The following is a 19,650-nucleotide window of genomic DNA, read 5'->3' on the forward strand; positions in this document are numbered from 1 at the left end:
AAGTACTGTAGTGCAATGTCTTTGTAGTGCAGTTGGGAGCTGGTGACCATGGTCTTGTGAGCAGTGGTAAGCTGATCATTCTGTCCACTGAGAGGTCCAATAAGGTTATGAACAAATTTTGGGTGCGGACAAGCCAGTGCTATGAGGATCAGCTGTGCTCAATCCCTCTTGACTTTGAGTAAGACCTTGTGGATCAGGGATGTAGGAGGAAACGTGTACAGGAGCCTTCCCGTTCGGGGAGGAGAAAGGCATCTGTGAGAGACCCTGGCCTTTATCCCCAAAAAGAGCAGAACTGGGTGCATCTTTTGTTGAGGCTTGTTGAAAACAGGTCCACTGGGGAAAACCCCACCTCTGGAAAATCATGTTTAAGATGTCTGGGTGAATGGACCACTCGTGATAGTTGGTAAAGGATCTGCTGAGATGGTCCACCAACTCATTCTGTACCACTGGCAGGTATGATGCCTCAAGGTGAATAGAACGGGATATACAAAAATTCCATAAACTCAGAGCTTCCTGGCATAAGGGAGAGGAGCGAGCCTCCCTTGTCTGTTTATGTAATATATTGCTGTTGTGCTGTCCGTGAGGACCGCTGCCTGGTTTCCCCCGAAACGCATTCTGAAAGCCAGGCAGGCCAGGTGCATCACCCTTAGCTCTCTCACATTGACGTGCAAAGCCAGTTCTTCTTGTGACCAAAGGCCTTGGTCCTGAGGCTCCCCAGATAGGTTCCCTATCCCACGTTGGAAGCGTCCATGCCTAGGGACAGCATGGGAGCAGGTCTTGAGAAGGGAACAACCGCACACACGTTCTCTGGGTCCTGCCACCATCGAAGCGTTGCAGTTATCGATGGGGGAAGGGGAAACCACCCTGTCCAGATTATGGCGGCCTGATGCGTATACTGACACGAGCCACAATTGGAGCAGCATTAGCTTCAGCCTTGCGTGCTGCACCACATAAGTGCATGAAGCCATGTGACCCAGCAGCTTCAAGCACATCCTTACTGTAGTAATGGGGTGTTCTGCCACACCTTCTATAAGCATCCTGGAAGAAAGGCCTGGCTCAGGTGGAGTCTAGGACCATGCCAATTAATTCTGTTCTCTGGGCTGGTGTAAATATCGATTTCTATTTGTTTATCAATAGCCCCAAGTCTTGAAAGATCAACTGTATCAGTTCTACGTGAGTTTTGACTTGGATCCTGGACTGGCCTTTGATCAGCCACTCAGCCAGGTAGGGGTATACTTGCACCCAACTCCTCAGGAAGGTCACCATAACTGACATGCAGTTTGTGCTGCTGATAAGCCAAAGGGGAGCACTGTGAACTGATAATGGTTGTGGTCCACCACAAACTATAGATATTCCTGTGTCCTTAGAATATCGCAGTGTGAAAATATGTGTCCTTTAGGTTGAGGGTGGCATACCAGTCCCCTGGATACAAAGAAGTGATAAATCAAGGCCAGTGAGACCATGCGGAACATAAGCTTTTTCATGAAGCTCTTGAGGTTCCGCAGATCCCAAATGGGTCTTAGGTCACCGTTGGCCTTTGGGATCAGGAAATAACGGGAGTAAAACCTCTGCTCCTTAGCTCCGGAGGAACCTCCTCCACTGCTCCTGCCCTGAGAAATGACAGCGCCTCCTGGGCCAGAAATCTCTTGGGAGAAGAATCCCTGAAGAGGATGGGTGGGAAGGAGGGGAACAACTGAACTGTAGGATATATCCCACTTCTACTGTGCGCAACACGCAGTGGTTGGTGGTAACGTGGGACCATTCCCGGTCCACAAACAAAGGGAAGATAGGATCCAGGTAACGTCCTGGTACACCATCCTCAGGCGTACCCTCAAAAGGCCATTTGCACCAAGAAGAGGGAGCCTCCTTCAAATGGTAGGTCCTGGATGGTTTGCTGGACCTCATATGGAAGTCCCAAGGCCTGTAACCAGGAGAATTGTTTCATCACCACCGCTGAGGCCATGACTCAGGCAACTGCATCTGCCTCATCCAGAGCCACCTGGAGGGATACCTTGGTTACTGCTTTCCTTCCTCCACTAAGGCAGTGAACTCGCCCCTCAATTCTAGAGGCAGGAGCTCCTTGAACTTTTCCAAGGCAGACACGGAATTAAACCCATACCAGCCTAAGAAGGCATGATGGTTGGCTATCCTCAGCTGGAGGGCCCCCATTAAATACACTTTCCTGCCAAATAAGTCCAGTTTTTACATCATTGGCTTTTGGGGATGGCCCCTGCTGTCCCTGCCTCTCTTTTTCATTCACCGCGGAGACAACCAAGGAGCCCAGTGGCAGGTGAGTACATAGGAACTCAACCCTTTTGAGGAGTGAAATACTTCCTCTCTGTTCTCTTAGATGTATCGATGTAAGAGTTTGCCAAAGATCCTTTATCAGCTCCAGAGTAGCCCCATTCAGGAGTAAGGCAACTCGCAACGGCCCTGAGGGTTCCAATATGTACACGAGGGAGTGAGCAGCCTCAGTGATTTCTTCTGCCTGAATGCCCAAGTTTTGGGCCATCCTGTGCAGAAGCTCCTGATGTGCCCTACAGTCATCCTGCGTGGGCACCACAGCAGTCCCCACTAGTGCCTCATCTCAGGAGGAGGATGACAAAGCCTGTACAGGGACCGGACCTGGAACCATCTCTTCTGTAGATGGGTCCCGTGAAGGTGTATCTCGTTCCAAGGTACTGGCATCAGCACCGGCCTCTGCACTGACCTCGGCCCCGGGAACCGAACCCTGTTCCGAGGGGGACTGTGGGGGAGCTTTAGAAGTCGCTGAGTATGAGTGTCCTGAATGGGGCCCTTGGAGCTGTTGGAATGCCTATGGGTTCCAAACTGGCCACTGCATAAGTATCTGCCATTGAGTTGGCGGCCATGGTGTCCATGTCAACCCCTTGCACTATGTCCAGCACTCGGTGTCTGTAGCCCAACCATGTCTGTTCTCCCATGAGGCATAGGATTCAGCCTCTGAGTCTGATTCAGGAAAGTCACTCCTGGACGACCACGGTGGTGCGGTGCCAGTCGGCGCCGGTGAGCAGAGTTGTGGGGGGCGATGAGCAGTTTGGTGCCGAAGTGGGGCGGTGCTGGGAAGTAGAGCAGTGTCGCAGGGGAGAGCACTGTCGTGACATAGACCAGTGTCGTGAAGTGCATCGGTGCCACAAGTTGTAGTGGTGCCACCTGTGGGAAGAGCTGTGCCACTGCATCATAGCTGGCTTGCCCTTGGTAGGCACTTGCTTTGGTGCCGTAGCCTCTCTCAGTGCCTGGGTGGCCGTTGATTGTTCATGCCCCACTGAAGATGGCGGCATCAGGAAGGAGAGGAGGTCCCTCGCCGCGTGGAATGCCTCTGGTGTTGATGGTAAAGCCAGAGTTGAGTTTCCCTAGTGGTTTCTCCCTTATTTGCATCGGACTCAATGATGCCCTTCCTGGCACTGGAATTGATGAAATTGTGCACTCTACTGCTGCCTCAGAGTGGCCTGGTGTGGGTAACACCCTCTCTGAGCGCCTATGGCCTGCAGGCCTTGGGGTCAGCAAGTGCCCATGGTTCATCTTATGCTGTCTCTTCTTCAGCACCAGCAATGGTAAGTGGTGCTGAGGAGCTGGTGCAGGGATCATCTTCTTGTGCACTGGTGGAGAATAACAGGACCAGCAGTCCTTTTTAGTGTCCTTCCTTGGTGCCGAAGAGGAAAAGCGATGTTGTGACACAGGGACTCCAGGGCGCTCCTAACCGACCCTGAGGTGGTCCGTGCCAATTCCCCTTGCGGATCTGTATGGGGACAAAGTGCCACTTCAATTAGAAGGAACTTTAACCTATTGTCCCTCTCCTTCGTGGTCCTACATGTAAAGTTCTTACAGATGTGGCACCTCTCTTGAATGTAAAAGGAACAAGGAGTACTTGTGGCACCTTAGAAACTAACAAAATTATTTGAGCATAAGCTTTCGTGGGCTAAAACCCACTTCATCGGATACATGCAGTGGAAAATACAGTAGGAAGATATATATACAGAGAGAACATGAAAAAATGGGTGTTGCCATACCAACTGTAATGAAAGTAATCAAATAAGGTGAGGTATTATCAGCAGGAGAAAAAAAACTTTTGTAGTGATAATCAGGATTGCTCATTTCCAACAGTTGACAAGAAGGTGTGAGTAACAGTAGGGGAAAAAATTAGCATGGGGAAATAGTTTTTACTTTGTGTAATGACCCATCCACTCCCAGTCTTTATTCAAGCCTAATTTAATGGTGTCTAGTTTGCAAATTAATTCCAATTCTGCAGTTTCTTGTTGGAATCTGTTTTTGAAGTTTTTTTGTTGGAGTATTGCGACTTTGAGGTCTGTAACTGAGTGACCAGGGAGGTTGAAGTGTTCTCTGACTAGTTTTTGAATCTTCATGTCTGATCTTCACATCTGATTTTTGTCCATTTATTTTTTTGCATAGAGACTGTCAGGTTTGGCCAATGTACATGGCAGAGGGGCATTGCTGGCACATGATGGCATATATCACATTGGTAGATGTGCAGGTGAACGAGCCCCTGACGGTCTGGCTGATGTGATTAGGTCCTATGATGGTGTCCCCTGAATAGATATGTGGTATGACAAGATGGCCAATGTAGAATGGTGGGTCCTGTGCTTTTCTTGGTGGGGGTCTAAGATGCCACCCCTTGCCCCTGCTCTTGGGGCACCAAGGGCCCCACTAGTGGCCTATGAAGGTGGTAAAGGAGGGAAGCAGGAGAGGGGTCTGGGTTTGCTCCTTACTCTGAGCCCCAGCCCCTCTCAACCCCTGTGGGTTCTTACCCTCTTCCCCCTTGGGTGGGGTACCTTCGGTCCTTAAACACTGGGGGAGGGAGTCTCCCTCCCCTGCTGAGGCAGGGTCTCCCTTACTCCGGTTTTCTGATCTTCAAAGTCTCACAGCACACCTCCAAGCTCCAGTCCTCTCTCCTTCCTCCTTCTCTCTTGACTGCCTGAAGCAGGGGGGTTTATTAGGTTGCTAACAGGGCCTTAATAGACTACAGGTGCTCCAATTAACCTGTAGCAACCCTCCCTAGTCTACAGGGAACCATGCCTTAATTAACCTAGGGCTTATATACTTCCCCTCTACCACTCTCCCACTGCTCCCTGGCCCTCCTGTATCACAGTGGACAGAGTTGGCAACGGGCTTTGTTGCAAGGATAGGTTGCTGGGTTAGTGTTTTTGTTCTGTTGTGCGTGGTTGCTGGTGAGTATTTGCTTCAGGTTGGGGGGCTGTCTGTAAGCGAGGACTGGCATGTCTCCCAAGATCTGTGAGAGTGAGGGATCGTCCTTCAGGATAGGTTGTAGATCCTTGATGATGCGCTGGAGAGGTTTTAGTTGGGGGCTGAAGGTGACGGCTAGTGGCGTTCTGTTACTTTCTTTGTTGGGACTGTCCTGTAGTAGGTGACTTGTGGGTACTCTTCTGACTCTGTCAATCTGTTTCTTCACTTCAGCAGGTGGGTATTGTAGTTGTAAGAATGCTTGATAGAGATCTTGTAGGTGTTTGTCTCTGTCTAAGGGGTTGGAGCAAATGCGGTTGTATCTTAGAGCTTGGCTGTAGACAATGGATCGTGTGGTGTGGTCTGGATGAAAGCTGGAGGCTAAGGTGCTACAAGTACTCCTCGTTCTTTTTGCTGATACAGACTAACACGGCTACCACTCTGAAACCTCTCTTGAATGTGTCTCTCCGAGGCACTTTAAGCAACTGTCATGTGGATCACTCACCGGCATCAGTTTGTGGCATGCAGCACATGGCTTAAAGCCTTGGGATCGAGGCATGCCCCGGAGCCGGGGCAGTTGAGCCCCGCGTGCAGGGAACTAAACCTATACTAACTCAGTTAACTATTGTTCTAACTACCGACTAATGTAATAACTAAATACAATTTTCTATTTACAGAAGGAAGCACTTGCATGACCAAGAGACCAGTAATGTTCCAGCAACCATCATGAGCGGTAAGAAGGAATTGAAGGGGAAGAGGGCAGGCAGGCCCCTATATACCGTGCCATGAGGGCGTCACTCCAGGGGGCGCAGGAGCTGACCTGATGGATACTACTGAGGGAAAAACTTCTGGCTACCGTGCACATGCATGCGCACACCTACATTGGAATGGACATGAGTAAGCACTCAAAGAACCGTTTTTTCTTCTTTGAGTGATCACACGTGTCCATTTCACTGTAGGTGACCCACAAGCAATTTGAACTAGTCTACCTGAACAAGGAGTGAAGGACAACTTGACCAAATCTGGCATTGTCCCTTGATTGATGAGAGATGGCACAGTGAGAGGCAAACATATAGAGCAATGACCAGGTAGCTGCATTACTAATATCCAGAATGGGAATCCTAACCAGAATGGCAGAAGAAGTTGCTCTCAACCTGTTTGAGTGCACCATCACTCTATTCGGAGGTGTGACATTGGCCAATGAGTAACATAAATGAATGCAGCTGGAAATCCAGGTAGAGATCCTCTGGGTGGAGACCAGTTGGCCCTTTACTCTATCTGAAATGGTTACAAAGAGTTGAGACAAAGACCTGAATGGCTTAGACCAGTCCAGGTAAAAGCCCAATGCTCTTCTAATATCTAGAGCAGCGGTTTTCAAACCTTATGAGCTGAACCCCCCTTTAAGTTACAATTTTTGGTTGTGCCCCCCAAGCCCAGACAAAAATAGACACAATACCTGCCCCTTCCCCCTTGGGTTTTCAGGGTGGGGGAAGGTATGTGCCACAGTCTCTGGGGGCAGAGCCAGCGCTGGGCATGAAGGCTGATGGGAGCAGAAATTGGCACAGCCGCAGCAGATGTTGACACTGACCCACAGTCTGTGTGGCCCGCTGAGTCAGGTGGTGGAGGTGGTGCTCCCTCCCTGAACCCCGCCACACAGTACTCCCAATCAAACCTCAGAGATCAAGAAACTTAATTCCTCTCTAGATTCCTGCTGTAACCAGTCAGTAAAGTCTGATAGCTTGTGCCCGTTGAAGCAGTCATACTTGGAAAGGAGTGCCTGGTAGCTGGCAATTCTAAGCTAGAGACTGGCAGGTGAGTAGTTCTTCCTTCCAAAGAGATCCAGTCACTTGAGTTCCCTTTTCTTAGGTATTGCCTTGAAGCTCTGATGCCTTGTTTGCTCTTGGGCAGTGGTAACCACAAAAGCTCTAGGTGTGAATTAGTATAAAAATACTGAAATCCTGATGGTGTCTGGTACCTTTTCTCTTCCATTTTCAAAGGCAGTGGAACAGATGGGGGTTCTGCAACAAGAGCTGTGCTGGCTCTAACAGTCCTTCATTGATTAGCATAGCCAGTCTTGCTGGCATTCAGGAGTGCATGGTATCTAACAATTGGAGAGATTTGTCATGCACCACATCAAATGGTTTTTCTGAAGTCACAGCCCTTCATCAAAGGAGGTCTTGAAACACCCTGTAGCCATCAGGAGGTGATTGAGTAGATGGGACCACAGCCTCATGAGGTGATAATGATGAAATGGCAACAAGAGTGAGTTCAGTAGGCAGATGGAATTCCTCATCAGAAATTTGTAATTGCTGAGTATTCGCAATTGACACCTGGGATTGTTGTTGCTGAACCCTAAGGGGAGGCAGATCTAGCCCTGGAAAGGACAGAGGAAGTGCGTTTTCTGGCATGTTGAAGATCCTGTGGTGCCCAGTATGGCCAAGCATGGGAGCCAGAAGTAAAATGCACAAGGGACTGTGGTGTAGGATACCTGAGACGATGTCCCTCTTATATCTCTTGTGTCTACTAGGGTAGCCTTGTGCTCTGGAATCTCTATGAGATGCATTGAGATCTTGGGGAATATGTGGGAGAGCTCTCTCCCCCAACTGCAGTCTGAAGCAGATGTGGAAAAGTAATAATTCTCTACCAGTGGAGGATCTGATTTGGTAGGGGCCCCAGGGCCCAATGAAGAATGCTTGCCAGTACCAAGGATTGTATCTGGTACCAAAGACAATATTGGTGACTCAGGAAGGGTGGATATCACTAGATTTACCCACTACTGTGAATCTCAGTGTTAAGACAGCTGGTACTGTGAACAACATTTTGAGGATGACAGCACTGGGTGGAAGTTGCTGACAATGGTGATACCAATATAGTTGGTACTTCTAGAGTGAGCTCTGATGTCAGTATTGAGAGCTGTGGAGCTTGTGCCAGAGACAATGGCTAATATTGATGTACAGCGACTAGAGTCTTTATGAGTGTCTGAATGATCTAATTTAGGCCTTGTACTACCCTTGACTGAGGAGGAATGAGGCAAACTATGCCTCTTTATTAGAGACCTCTGCTTGTGCTTTAGAAGAAGTATTCTGTGTCCTACCACTAACAGTCAGTGATGAATACTTAACACAGGAGTAGCCAAGGAGCGTGTTTCATGGGAGCAGGAGCAGGGGTGGAGAGTTATATGGGCCTATGGTGCCCATGCTCCAGCAATATTCAGGGCCCAGGGGCCCAGCTCCACCAATGTTTGGGGCCTGGTCTCTCCCCCAGCCCCGCCTGCCGCCCCAGCGTGTCTCCCTCGAGCGTCCCTGCCTGCGCCCTGGGCACCTGCCCCCTGCAGCTCCACGCTGCACTCCTTCCTGCTGGCTCCCAGCATCAACGGCCACCGCAGGGTCCTAGCACCCCCCAATCACTAGTGCCAGGGCAGGCTGACCCAGGCTGACCCTGACCCTGCCTTTCCACCTCGGATGGACCCTTCCTTTTTCCGGTGGGACCCTCCACCAGCACAGAGTACCTCCCATCCGCTGTCACTGCTCCTGCCCCATGTTGGGCAAGGGGCAGCCCCACCCCCAGTGAGGCTACAGTGAGGGGCAGCAGCAGGGGAGGAGGTGCCCATGTGATGGCAGCTCCCCCCACACCCACCACAGGGGAGGCAAGGGGGCTTCCTGGACCTAAGAGGGGCCCTAGGAGCTCGTGCAGTGACAGTGGTGTGAGGTGAGTGTGCTGCCGGGAGGTGGGGAGAGAGCTGGGTGAGGGGGAGTCCTCCTCTCTGGCCCCAGCTGGGGGCAGCCTGCCTGCACCCCAAAGTCCTCATCCCCCAGCCCCGCCCCACCCCAGAGTCCACACCCCCAGCCAAAGACCTCACAACCTAACGCTCTGCCCCAGCCCTGAGCCCCCTCCTGCACCATGAACCCCCAGCCCCACCCCCGCACCCCAACCCTCTACCAAAGCTCCTCCCACACCCCAAACCCCTCATCTCCAGCCCCACCCCAGTGCCCTCACATTTTTACATTATTTTAAAAAACATGTATCAGCTTACAAAGCAGGTAGGGGGGAGGGCGGGACTTGGACCTGTTCTGGGCACTACCAAAAATTATACAAACCTGCCGCCCCTGAGCAGGAGTCCAAGAGCTGGCTGCAGGGCATTTCAGGAAGACTGCTCAGATATGGGTTTATTCTGTATATCTGGATCTGGATAAACTTTTTTCTCAACAAGTCTAACGGACAACTTATATGACCATCACTGAGGGATACAGCTGCCTCACATGAGGGACATTATTTGAGGTTTTGCTCATCCATAAAGGCTGAAGCCTGGTACCAGCTAACCAGAAAAAATTTACCTGTAACAGAAATGTAATAAACCTATACTAATCCTAACTACTAAAGCTATTCTAAAGTGTTAATTATATACAATGCATTTGTTTTAGATATGCATTCGCACAAGAGAAAGAAACACTGGCTTGCAGTTCCATCTTGCAACCATGGGAGGTAAGAGAGCACTGAGGGTTGTTTGGCCCCACTCTGACCTTTGTGCCCTCAGCTGTGTGTGTGTGAGCAAAAGAAAGGGACATGAGGGCACTCAAAACACAGGCACAGCCCAACAGACTTTGCTGGCCCAAATATTCCAATCTTGAGTGCTTGGGGATGTATGCATGCCAAAAGCAGAATATATATGGAGAAGCACATCAAGAACATCAAGAATATTTTATTGCAGGGGTTCAGAATTTGCATACTATTAAAAATTAAGACCCCCACCCCCAGATCTGTGGCAATCTTTTTAGAGGACTAGCCATCACTATCATGAAATAAGGAACAAAACTATTAATACATTCATAGGTAATTCACATTCATGATTCATTATACAGAAGGAAGCAGCATTCATTTAGGCAAAAATATCTGGGCTTTGGTTTTAAAAAAATTCAAAAAACATTTTCAGGAGATAGTGTGGTGGTAAGGTATTGCATACTTATTGTTTGCAAAATCATTACTATGTAGATACTACAATGTAATTAACAATATGCATTGTTTTCAAGTTACTATATTATTAATTTATATAATTTGTCTTCTCTTATCAAAGATTACCAAATGACACTCTTCCATTCATATATTTACCATTGTAAGAAAAATTCCAAACTCTGGATTTAAATCTACACAATCTCCATCAGAAAATATGAATTGCTTTTTCCTTTCTTTCCTTGCTGTTAAAATAATATAAATTTGTTGTGCTGCAACCGATAAAACAGGTAATTCAATTCTGTTAAATTCATCGAAGCATCCCCAGGAACCTGACTGTGCAAGACCTGCAATGGGAAAAGGAAAATGTGGCTGATGACATGGTTTCTGGAAATGATTCCCACACAAGCCTAAGCTATTTGGTCTGCACCTCTCTTCCTGCAGATATTGCAGGCAGTTCAGTATACAAACTTCTTAACAGTGAAACTCAAGCAGAATAAAATTTTTAAATTCTTCAGGGAATTGCCAAGTCTTGGATACAGGTTTTCCTACAGTTGGACCCATAACTCAGTATAAAGATTAGTTTCTTAATTTTAAAAAAATAAATGAGATTTGAGTTCTTTTTATCTGCCTTCTATTTTTTGAGTCTTCATGGTGCACTTGGGTCACACTTTCAAGCTTTCCTCTGCAACCATGAAGTCTAGAAACTTTTACTACTTTTTTTTTAAGTTAAAGCTAAGATTCTTATGTAATCACTTGTCTCCAGCAGCTGGGACTTTAAACAGAACACAATCACAAGACTCATGCTAAAATTGTGAGAATAAAAAGGTGGACTATGTAATCAGGATTACTGGTATGTAATCTATCTTTCTAAAATCACTCAGTCACACTTTCTGCATCTTTTTTCTGATCAGAACTTCAGAAACTGAAAAGTACCTTTTTACAGCTACATGGCTTCTCTTTTCCTCAGTATCTACTAGTATTCCTGTCCTCTTACAAGCACAGCTCCCAGATTTCAGACTTTCACCACGAATAACTTCATATAGATTTGTAAATGTAATTTTTTTAAACTGTATGTTATCTATTTATGGATTTTGTATGGCTGCCTATCACTGCAATATCTAAGTACCTTCCACATTAAATTAATATCAATATTGAAATTCCTAGTGGACTTCCTGGAGTCTGACTCTTTTCTTTTGGGGGAAAAATCTCTACTTTGGCTATGGCATTTTCATTTTATTGTTTGGTTTATCTGTTTGTTTCAGGGAGTTGGGTGTTTTTTTCCTGTGGGCAGAGTGTTTGGGTAGATGAGGGTGTCAATCTTGTGAATGTCATTCTTGCTAGAATAGAAATGGCTTTTGGAAGAGGAAAATTTTGCAGTATTTCCTAAAGCTGGCAAGACTTTAGATTCACCTAATCTCCTGTGGAAGTTCATCCACATCCAGATCCCCTCAGCCAAGAATGCTTTCTCTCCAGCTGTCACACACTTTCTCCTGGCCTCTGCTATTGTACTTAAACAAAAAACTAATCTCTCTCTCTACAATATTCATGGAGTTCCAAAAAGGCAGTATCTTGACACTTTTCTATTAAACGACAAGAATCTGACTAGCATCCTAATTATGAAGCTTTCAAAACAAAATTATTGTAGGAAGGGCTGGTAGCACCACCTATTATTAATGTTGCGGACACTATAAAGACCCAGGTTTCAGAGTAGCAGCTGTGTTAGTCTGTATCCGCAAAAAGAACAGGAGTACTTGCATCCGAAGAAGTGGGTTGTAGCCCACAAAAGCTTATGCTCTAATAAATTTGTTAGTCTCTAAGGTGCCACAAGTACTCCTGTTCTTTTTGCGGATACAGACTAACACAGCTGCTACTCTGAAAGGAGTACTTGTGGCACCTTAGAGACTAACAAATTTATTTGAGCATAAGCTTTCGTGGGCTACAGCCTACTTCATCAGATGCATGTAGTGGAAAATACAGTAGTAAGATATATATATATACACACAGAGAACATGAAACAATGGGTGTTACTATACACATTATAAGGAGAGTGATCAGGTTTTATCAGCAGGAGAGAGGGGGGGAAACTGTTTGTAGTGGTAATGAAAATGGCCCATTTCCAGCAATTGACAAGGAGATATGAGGAACTGTGGGGGGAGGGGAAATAAGCATGGGGAAATAGTTTTACTTTGTGTAATGGCCCATCCACTCCCAGTCTTTGTTCAAGCCTAATTTAATGGGGTCCAATTTGCAAATTAATTCCAATTCAGCAGTCTCTCATTGGAGTCTGTTTTTGAAGTTTTTTTTGTTGTAATATTGCAACTTTTAGGTCTGTAATCTAGTAGCCAGGGAGATTGAAGTGTTCTCCAACTGGTTTTTGAATGTTATAATTCTTGACGTTTGATTTGTGTCCATTTATTCTTTTACGTAGAGACTGTTTGGTTTGGCCAATGTACATGGCAGAGGGGCATTGCTGGCACATGATGGCATATATCACATTGGTAGATGTGCAGGTGAACGAGCCCCTGACGGTCTGGCTGATGTGATTAGGTCCTATGATGGTATCCCCTGAATAGATATGTGGACAGAGTTGGCAACGGGCTTTGTTGCAAGGATAGGTTCCTGGATTAGTGTTTTTGTTGTGTGGTGTGTGGTTGCTGGTGAGTATTTGCTTCAGGTTTGGGGGCTGTCTGTAAGCAAGGACTGGCCTGTCTCCCAAGATCTGTGAGAGTGATGGATCGTCCTTCAGGATAGGTTGTAGATCCTTGATGATGCGCTGGAGAGGTTTTAGTTGGGGGCTGAAGGTGACGGCTAGTGGCGTTCTGTTACTTTCTTTGTTGGGCCTGTCCTGTAGTAGGTGACTTCTGGGTACTCTTCTGACTCTGTCAATTTGTTTTTTCACTTCAGCAGGTGGGTATTGTAGTTGTAAGAACGCTTGATAGAGATCTTGTAGGTGTTTGTCTCTGTCTGAGGGGTTGGAGCAAATGTGATTGTATCGTAGAGCTTGGCTGTAGACAATGGATCGAGTGGTGTGGTCTGGATGAAAGCTGGAGGCATGTAGGTAAGTATAGCGGTCAGTAGGTTTCCGGTATAGGGTAGTGTTTATGTGGCCATCGTTTATTAGTACTGTAGTGTCCAGGAAGTGGATCTCTTGTGTGGACTGGTCCAGGCTGAGGTTGATGGTGGGGTGGAAATTGTTGAAATCATGATGGAATTCCTCAAGGGCTTCTTTTCCATGGGTCCAGATGATGAAGATGTCATCAATGTAGCGCAAGTAGAGTAGGGGCATTAGGGGATGAGAGCTGAGGAAGCGTTGTTCTAAGTCAGCCATAAAAATGTTGGCATACTGTGGGGCCATGCAGCTACCCATAGCAGTGCCGCTGATTTGAAGGTACACATTGTCCCCAAATGTGAAATAGTTATGGTTGAGGACAAAGTTACAAAGTTCAGTCACCAGGCTTGCCATGACATTATTGGGGATACTGTTCCTGACAGCTTGTAGTCCATCTTTGTGTGGAATGTTGGTGTAGAGGGCTTCTATATCCATAGTGGCTAGGATGGTGTTTTCAGGAAGATCACTAATGGATTGTAGTTTCCTCAGGAAGTCAGTGGTGTCTCGAAGAAAGCTAGGAGTGCTGGTAGCGTAGGGCCTGAGGAGGGAGTCTACATAGCCAGACAATCCTGCTGTCAGGGTGCCAATGCCTGAGATGATGGGGTGTAAAGACCCAGTTGTCAGTTGCTTACAACTTTGCCACACCTTAGTTGTTTGGGCTGAAATTTTCCAGGCTGGGTGTCTGCCTCAAGTTGACTATTTAAGAAGATTTCAGCCATTTCCAAGAATAAGGTTAAAGGAAAAGAAATGGTTACTCACCTTTTCATAAGTGTTGTTCTTTGAGATGTATTACATATGTTCATTACACTGTACATATGTGCAGGGATGTGCAGGAGAGTTTTCCCTAGCAGTACCTGCAGAGCGGCCAACCCTGTGCCCTGGCATCCCACATCCTCCGAGTCGAAGGGATAAAGGGTGGAGCTGACTAGCCCATCCTTCAGTACCTTTATACCAGAATCTTAGAAATTAGATTCCAATGCATTGGGGAAGGAGGGTGGGTTGGGTAATGGAACACATCTCGAAGAACAGTAGTCACAAAAAGTAACTCTTCTCTTCAAGTGATTGTATATGTCTCTTACCCTGTAGGGGACTCCTAAACGGTTTTCATTGGAGTGGGGACTAGGAGTATCATTGGAAGAGGGACTGCAGGACCACTCAGCCCACATTCACATCTTCCCTTGATGCATCAATAATTACACAGCATCTAGCTAATATGTGGTCTGAGGACCATGTCTCTGCTCTGCAGATGTCCACGATATGGATCTTTCCCCATGAACACTGAGGAGGTGGAGCGTGCTCTAGATGAATGCTCTAACACAGAGGTCCCCAAACTGGGGGGCATGCCCCCCAAGGGGGGTGCTGAGGAATGTTCAAGGAGCTTAGCTGGGGCCCAGGCTAGCACCCATGGAGGGTGGGAGCACCACCCAGCTCCACTCCTGGCCCCGGCTGCTGACTCCACACCCGGGATCCGCTCCTGTCCCCCAGCTGTGGCCCAAGCCTTGGCCCCCTTACCCATGTCCACATCCCCCCTCCCGGCCCCAGCTTGGGGGGAAAGGGGGCACAGACAGAGATGGGGGGCATGAGGTAAAAAGTTTGGGGACCACTGCTCTAACAGCTTCTTAAGAGCACAATACCCTTGGCAGCATAGCATATGAAAACACAGCTGGTGATCCATTTGGCGACAAGATGGCTTCTCATTCATTCTGCACAAAGTAAAAAAAGTTTAGAAGAGAACTGGAAGATCTTTGGTTTATTCAAGTAATAAGCCAGGGCCTGGCGAACATCCAAAGTGTGGTGCTTCTGTTCATCTTTGTGAGCATGTGGCTTTGAAAAGATGACAGATAAGTACATTGACTGACTGAGACGGAAATCAGATGCTACTTTGGAAAGAAACTTAGGGTGTGGGCTAAGCCACACCTTGTCCTTGTAAAAAAATGGTAAATGGAGGATTCATTGCCAGGGTACACTGTTCCCCCACTCTCCTTGTAGTGGAGATGGCTATTAAAAAGGCCACCTTTGCTGAGAGGTGTAACAACAAGCAGGAGGCTAAAGGCTCAAAAAGAGGTCCCATAAGAGTTGACAGTACTAAATTCAAATCTCACAGTGGAGTAGGATCTCTCATGGTGGGAGCAACCTCTCTAGAGCTTTTAGGAAGCTGGTAGTCATAGTGTTAGAGATACAGTCCTGCCCTCAATTTCAGCATTGCATGCCTGTATTGTGACCAGATGCACCTTGATGGAGCTGACTGCCAGACCTTTAAGGTGTAACAAATAATCCAAAATCTTTTGAATTGTAGATTGTGTAGGATACACACCATGACTAATTGCCCAGTTAGAAGAAACTTCCAATTACTAAGGTAAGTAGATCTCTTGGATGGTTTCCTACTATTGAGCAGGACATTCTGAACTGCTATCGAACAGTGCACCTCCTCTGGGTTTAATTGCCGAGGAAGTAGGCCATGAGCTACACCGACTGAGGGTTCAGGTGCAACACCTGCCCATGATTCTAGAATATCAGATTTTTTATTAGAAGTAGGTTCTTGAAGGAATGGCTTGTGTAGATCGGAGTACCACAATGTCCTTGGCCAATATGAAACAATTAGGATAATTTTGCCTTGTTCTTGTTTCAGCTTGACAATAACCCTGGGGATAAGAGGCACTGGTGGCTACATGTACAGCAGGTCCTTGTCCAATGAAAAGAGGAATGCATCTGAGATGGACTCGGGGCTGTGACCTATACTTGAACAGAATCAGGAACACTTCCAGTTCTGGAGAGTTGCAAGCAAATCAACTGTAGAGACAACCCCTACTTGAAAAACTGATCTTAGAGTAGCCAGCTGGAGAGACCATTTGTGATCCAAATTGAATGACTTGTTTGGGCAGTCTGCTAGGGCATTCTGGACTCCCAGCAGGTGAGATGCTTTGAGGGTTAGTAAATTCCATATGCAGAAACCCACAGCTTGATTGCCTCCTGAGACAAGCTGCCTGATATGGCACCCTCCTGTTTGTACACATAAAAACACTACTGTGGTATTGTCAGTGAGCACCTGGATGATTGATTTGATTCTGTCCTGTATGTGTGGAAGAAACTGACACACTCTGGATATTGCATATAACTCAAGAACATTTATGTGTAATTGGACCTCGTGAGAGACCACAAGCCATGACCCTTTAGATTGCCCAAATGCACTCCCCACATCGTGGCAGAAGCATCCATCATCTGATCATAGAGGGGAGAATTGGTGAGAATGGATTCCCCTACATGCCATGATTCATCCACCAACCCCTTGCCTGGAATAAACACTAGCTTGTCCAGATGGTGCATATGAGGGCAGTAATTGACCTGAGCTGTGTGTGCAAGCCTCTGAGATGTAGTCTGGAATAGGGGAGGGGGAGGTCACAAGTCCATGCTACCATAGGTCCTAGGAGCCTGAGGCAGTTCCTTACTGAGCTTTGGGGACTGCTTCTGAATGGCATACAGGGGTCTCAAAGAAGAAACAACCTGGGTTGGAGCTGAAACCCCCAGGACTGCCCCAATAAATTCTATTCTCTGGAGAGCTTTGAAGATCAATGTCTCTTGTTCACTTCCAGGCCTAGGGATTGGAACAGAGAGAGCATCCAATAGATACTTCCTTCCACTTGTTGACAGGAATGACCCCACACTAACCAATCATCCAGGTACAGATACCTCTGGACATCCCAATGGTGGAGGCAAGCTGCTACCACCACCATGAATCTAGTGAAAGTCCTCAATGCAGATGACAGGCCAAATGGTAGAACTGTGAACTACAAGTGATCTCTTCCTATTATGCACCTTAGGAATATTCTGTGGCCTGGGTAGATTGCCATGTGGAAATATGCATCTCACAAATCAAGGTCAGCATACCAATCACTTGGCTCTGATGAAGGGATAATAGCTACAAGGGAAACCACAAGGAACCTCAGATTCTTGATGTATTTGTTCAAGTTCTGAAGGTCTAGAAGTGGCCTGAGACTCGTTTTGTTTTGGATATAGGAAGTAGTGGGAGTAGAAACCCCTTTCCTGGTACTGAGGGGTCAATTCCTTTGCAATTCCCAAAGAATGAAGAGTTTGCACTTGTCTTAGTACAGACTTGGATATGGGTCCCTGAAAAGGGACAGGGAAGGGGGGCCAACGAGGGGAAAGAAAGAAACTTCAGGGTATATCCACATTCCACTGTTCTTAGTAGCCACTTGTTTGAGGTGATGGACTGCTACACACATAGGAAGTAGGAGAAACAGAGATTGGATCTGACAAGTAGGCTATCCTTGACAGAGGAGTCAAACAGGCTCCTTTGAGGCCTGCAGCTGTCTGAATGAAAATGACCACAGAGGTAGATGGAGTAGGCCTTCTTCTAAGTTGTCTGGGTTTGTACCTGGACTTGTCCAGGTGTCTGGGTGGGTAATACTGCTGTTTCAGCTGAAACTGATGCTGAAACATAGTGCTTTCCCAGGCTGGCATATAAAGACCAGTGACTTTTGCACAGCCCTGGAGACTTTCAGTGTGTGTACTTCCTCACCAGGCTTAAAGAAAAATAAAGCACAGCCTTCAAAGAGGAGGTCTTCAAGAGTCTGCTGCACCTCTACAGGAATCTCCAGCAACTGAAGCCACTACAAATGGTGCATGGTTATGGCTGTCACCATGACCCTTGCAGCTAAGTCTGAAGCATCAAGGAAAGTCTGAAGAGCAGCTTGGAAGATCAAACGACTCTCCATCAGAAGGAACTGAAACTTGTTCCTACAGTCCTCAGGTAGCTTGTTTAGGAATTTGAACATAGTAGACACATTTTAATAGTCGTATCAGGATAAGAAAGTCTCATAGGTAGCTATATGCAGATGTACCACTGCAATTGAATAATACCTTTTATCAAAAAATATATATATAATTTTTGTGTGTCCTTTTCTTTGAGGGCAGCTTTTGCTCTACCTTGGCAGTGGTCTTTTATTTACTACCTACCATTATCAGAGGGCCTGGCGTGGAAGTGTTGATAGAAGTGTCCATATGTCTGGGACAGAACTTGGCATTTATGTTCTATGCACTTTGCCACAAGCATGACTGATGAAGGGGTTTGCCATAGGGACATAATGAGCTGCATTATAGCCTTACTTACAGGAAGGGCATCTTTCCCTGATACAGCTGGGGTGTAAAATGTCCATGAGATTATGAGGACTCTACTCCAAGAGCTCCATCTGGATACCAAGTGATGTAGCCATCCTTTCCAGCAGCTTTGGGTAGAGCTTAATGTCATCTAGTACCAGACAAGACATAGGGGGAGACATAGGAACCCACTTCAGACTCCAACGAGGATCAGAATGCTCCAAAGGCAAGGGTGGTGTGGTACTAGAAGGTGTCATCAGAGATCAGGACAGTGATATATGGCAGGACTGAGATACCAGGGGCAACATCAGGGGCTTCCTAGCTATTGGTACCATGCACTGAGGCAAAGCAGACCTGTAGTCTGGGTGAAGTCATAGAGGAGACTGAGGACCTCTGGTCACAGTTACTATAACAGACCCCAATGTCAGTGCTGATGTCTGCACTGCATGTGACAGCCCCAACAAGGTGCGGTTAGTTTGGATGAGCAGTGAAGTGGTACCAAGAGGAAGAGCAGATCTTTTGCAGCTACATAGGGCTCTGGCATGGTCAGTACCAATAATGTCCACTGCCCTACCAACAACACTGATGGTGGATCCACTGTTGCCACTGATGAAGTAGCCAGTCTTGATCATCCTGGAATGGGTACAGAAGTCAAAGGCCATGCTCTATGAGAGCCAGTATGGGGCAGTACCAGGGAGTGGCAAGCCAAAAGGTATGCTCTGCCTTTGGTATTGGAGTGGCTAATCTCTGGGCAGAAAAATCCCACACTGAGGACTCTGAGAAAGATGAAGCATCATTTTTTTTTGGCTTTGGAGGTCAAGAGTGGTCTGAGCATTTATGCTTTTTAGAGAACTGCCTTAGGAAAGAGGATAAAGTGGTTACTTGCCTGTATTACAACAGTTGTCCTTTGAGATGTGGTTCATTCATGTATTCCACACAGGAATGTGTGCACACCCAGCAAGCTGGAGCCAGAGAGCTTTCTGTTACAGTACCCATCAAGGTGGCACAGGCACTCTGCACCTCCCCATGGCCCTTTCTAAGGCTATATAAGTGTGGTGCCATGCCAACCTTCCCCTCTCCCCTTCCACTCTCAGTTCCTTTACATTGGAAATGTGTCTGAAAACTCCAGTGCAGAGGGGACATAGGGCAGGTGGTGGAATACACATGTGAACCATAATTCGAAGTACTGTTACAATAGAGCTAAGTAATCATATTTTCTTCTTAGAGTGGTTGATGGGTGCAGCTACAGAAAATAGACA

The 19,650-nt window shown here is 46.9% G+C and overlaps 1 protein-coding gene across 1 annotated transcript in view; it reads right to left on the reverse strand.

Annotated features, from left to right (window-relative positions):
- Window positions 1-19,650, reverse strand: part of DNAH8 (dynein axonemal heavy chain 8) — a 525,323-nt gene that overhangs the window by 205,432 nt on the left and 300,241 nt on the right. The window contains exon 44 of the mRNA XM_026649503.1: window positions 10,324-10,511. Within this exon, the coding sequence (XP_026505288.1) occupies window positions 10,324-10,511 (188 nt within the window). The remainder of the gene's footprint in view (window positions 1-10,323; window positions 10,512-19,650) is intronic.

Source organism: Terrapene carolina, unplaced genomic scaffold (assembly GCF_002925995.2).
Source record: "Terrapene carolina triunguis isolate 2854851 unplaced genomic scaffold, T_m_triunguis-2.0 Scaffold85, whole genome shotgun sequence".
NCBI lineage: Eukaryota > Metazoa > Chordata > Testudines > Emydidae > Terrapene > Terrapene triunguis.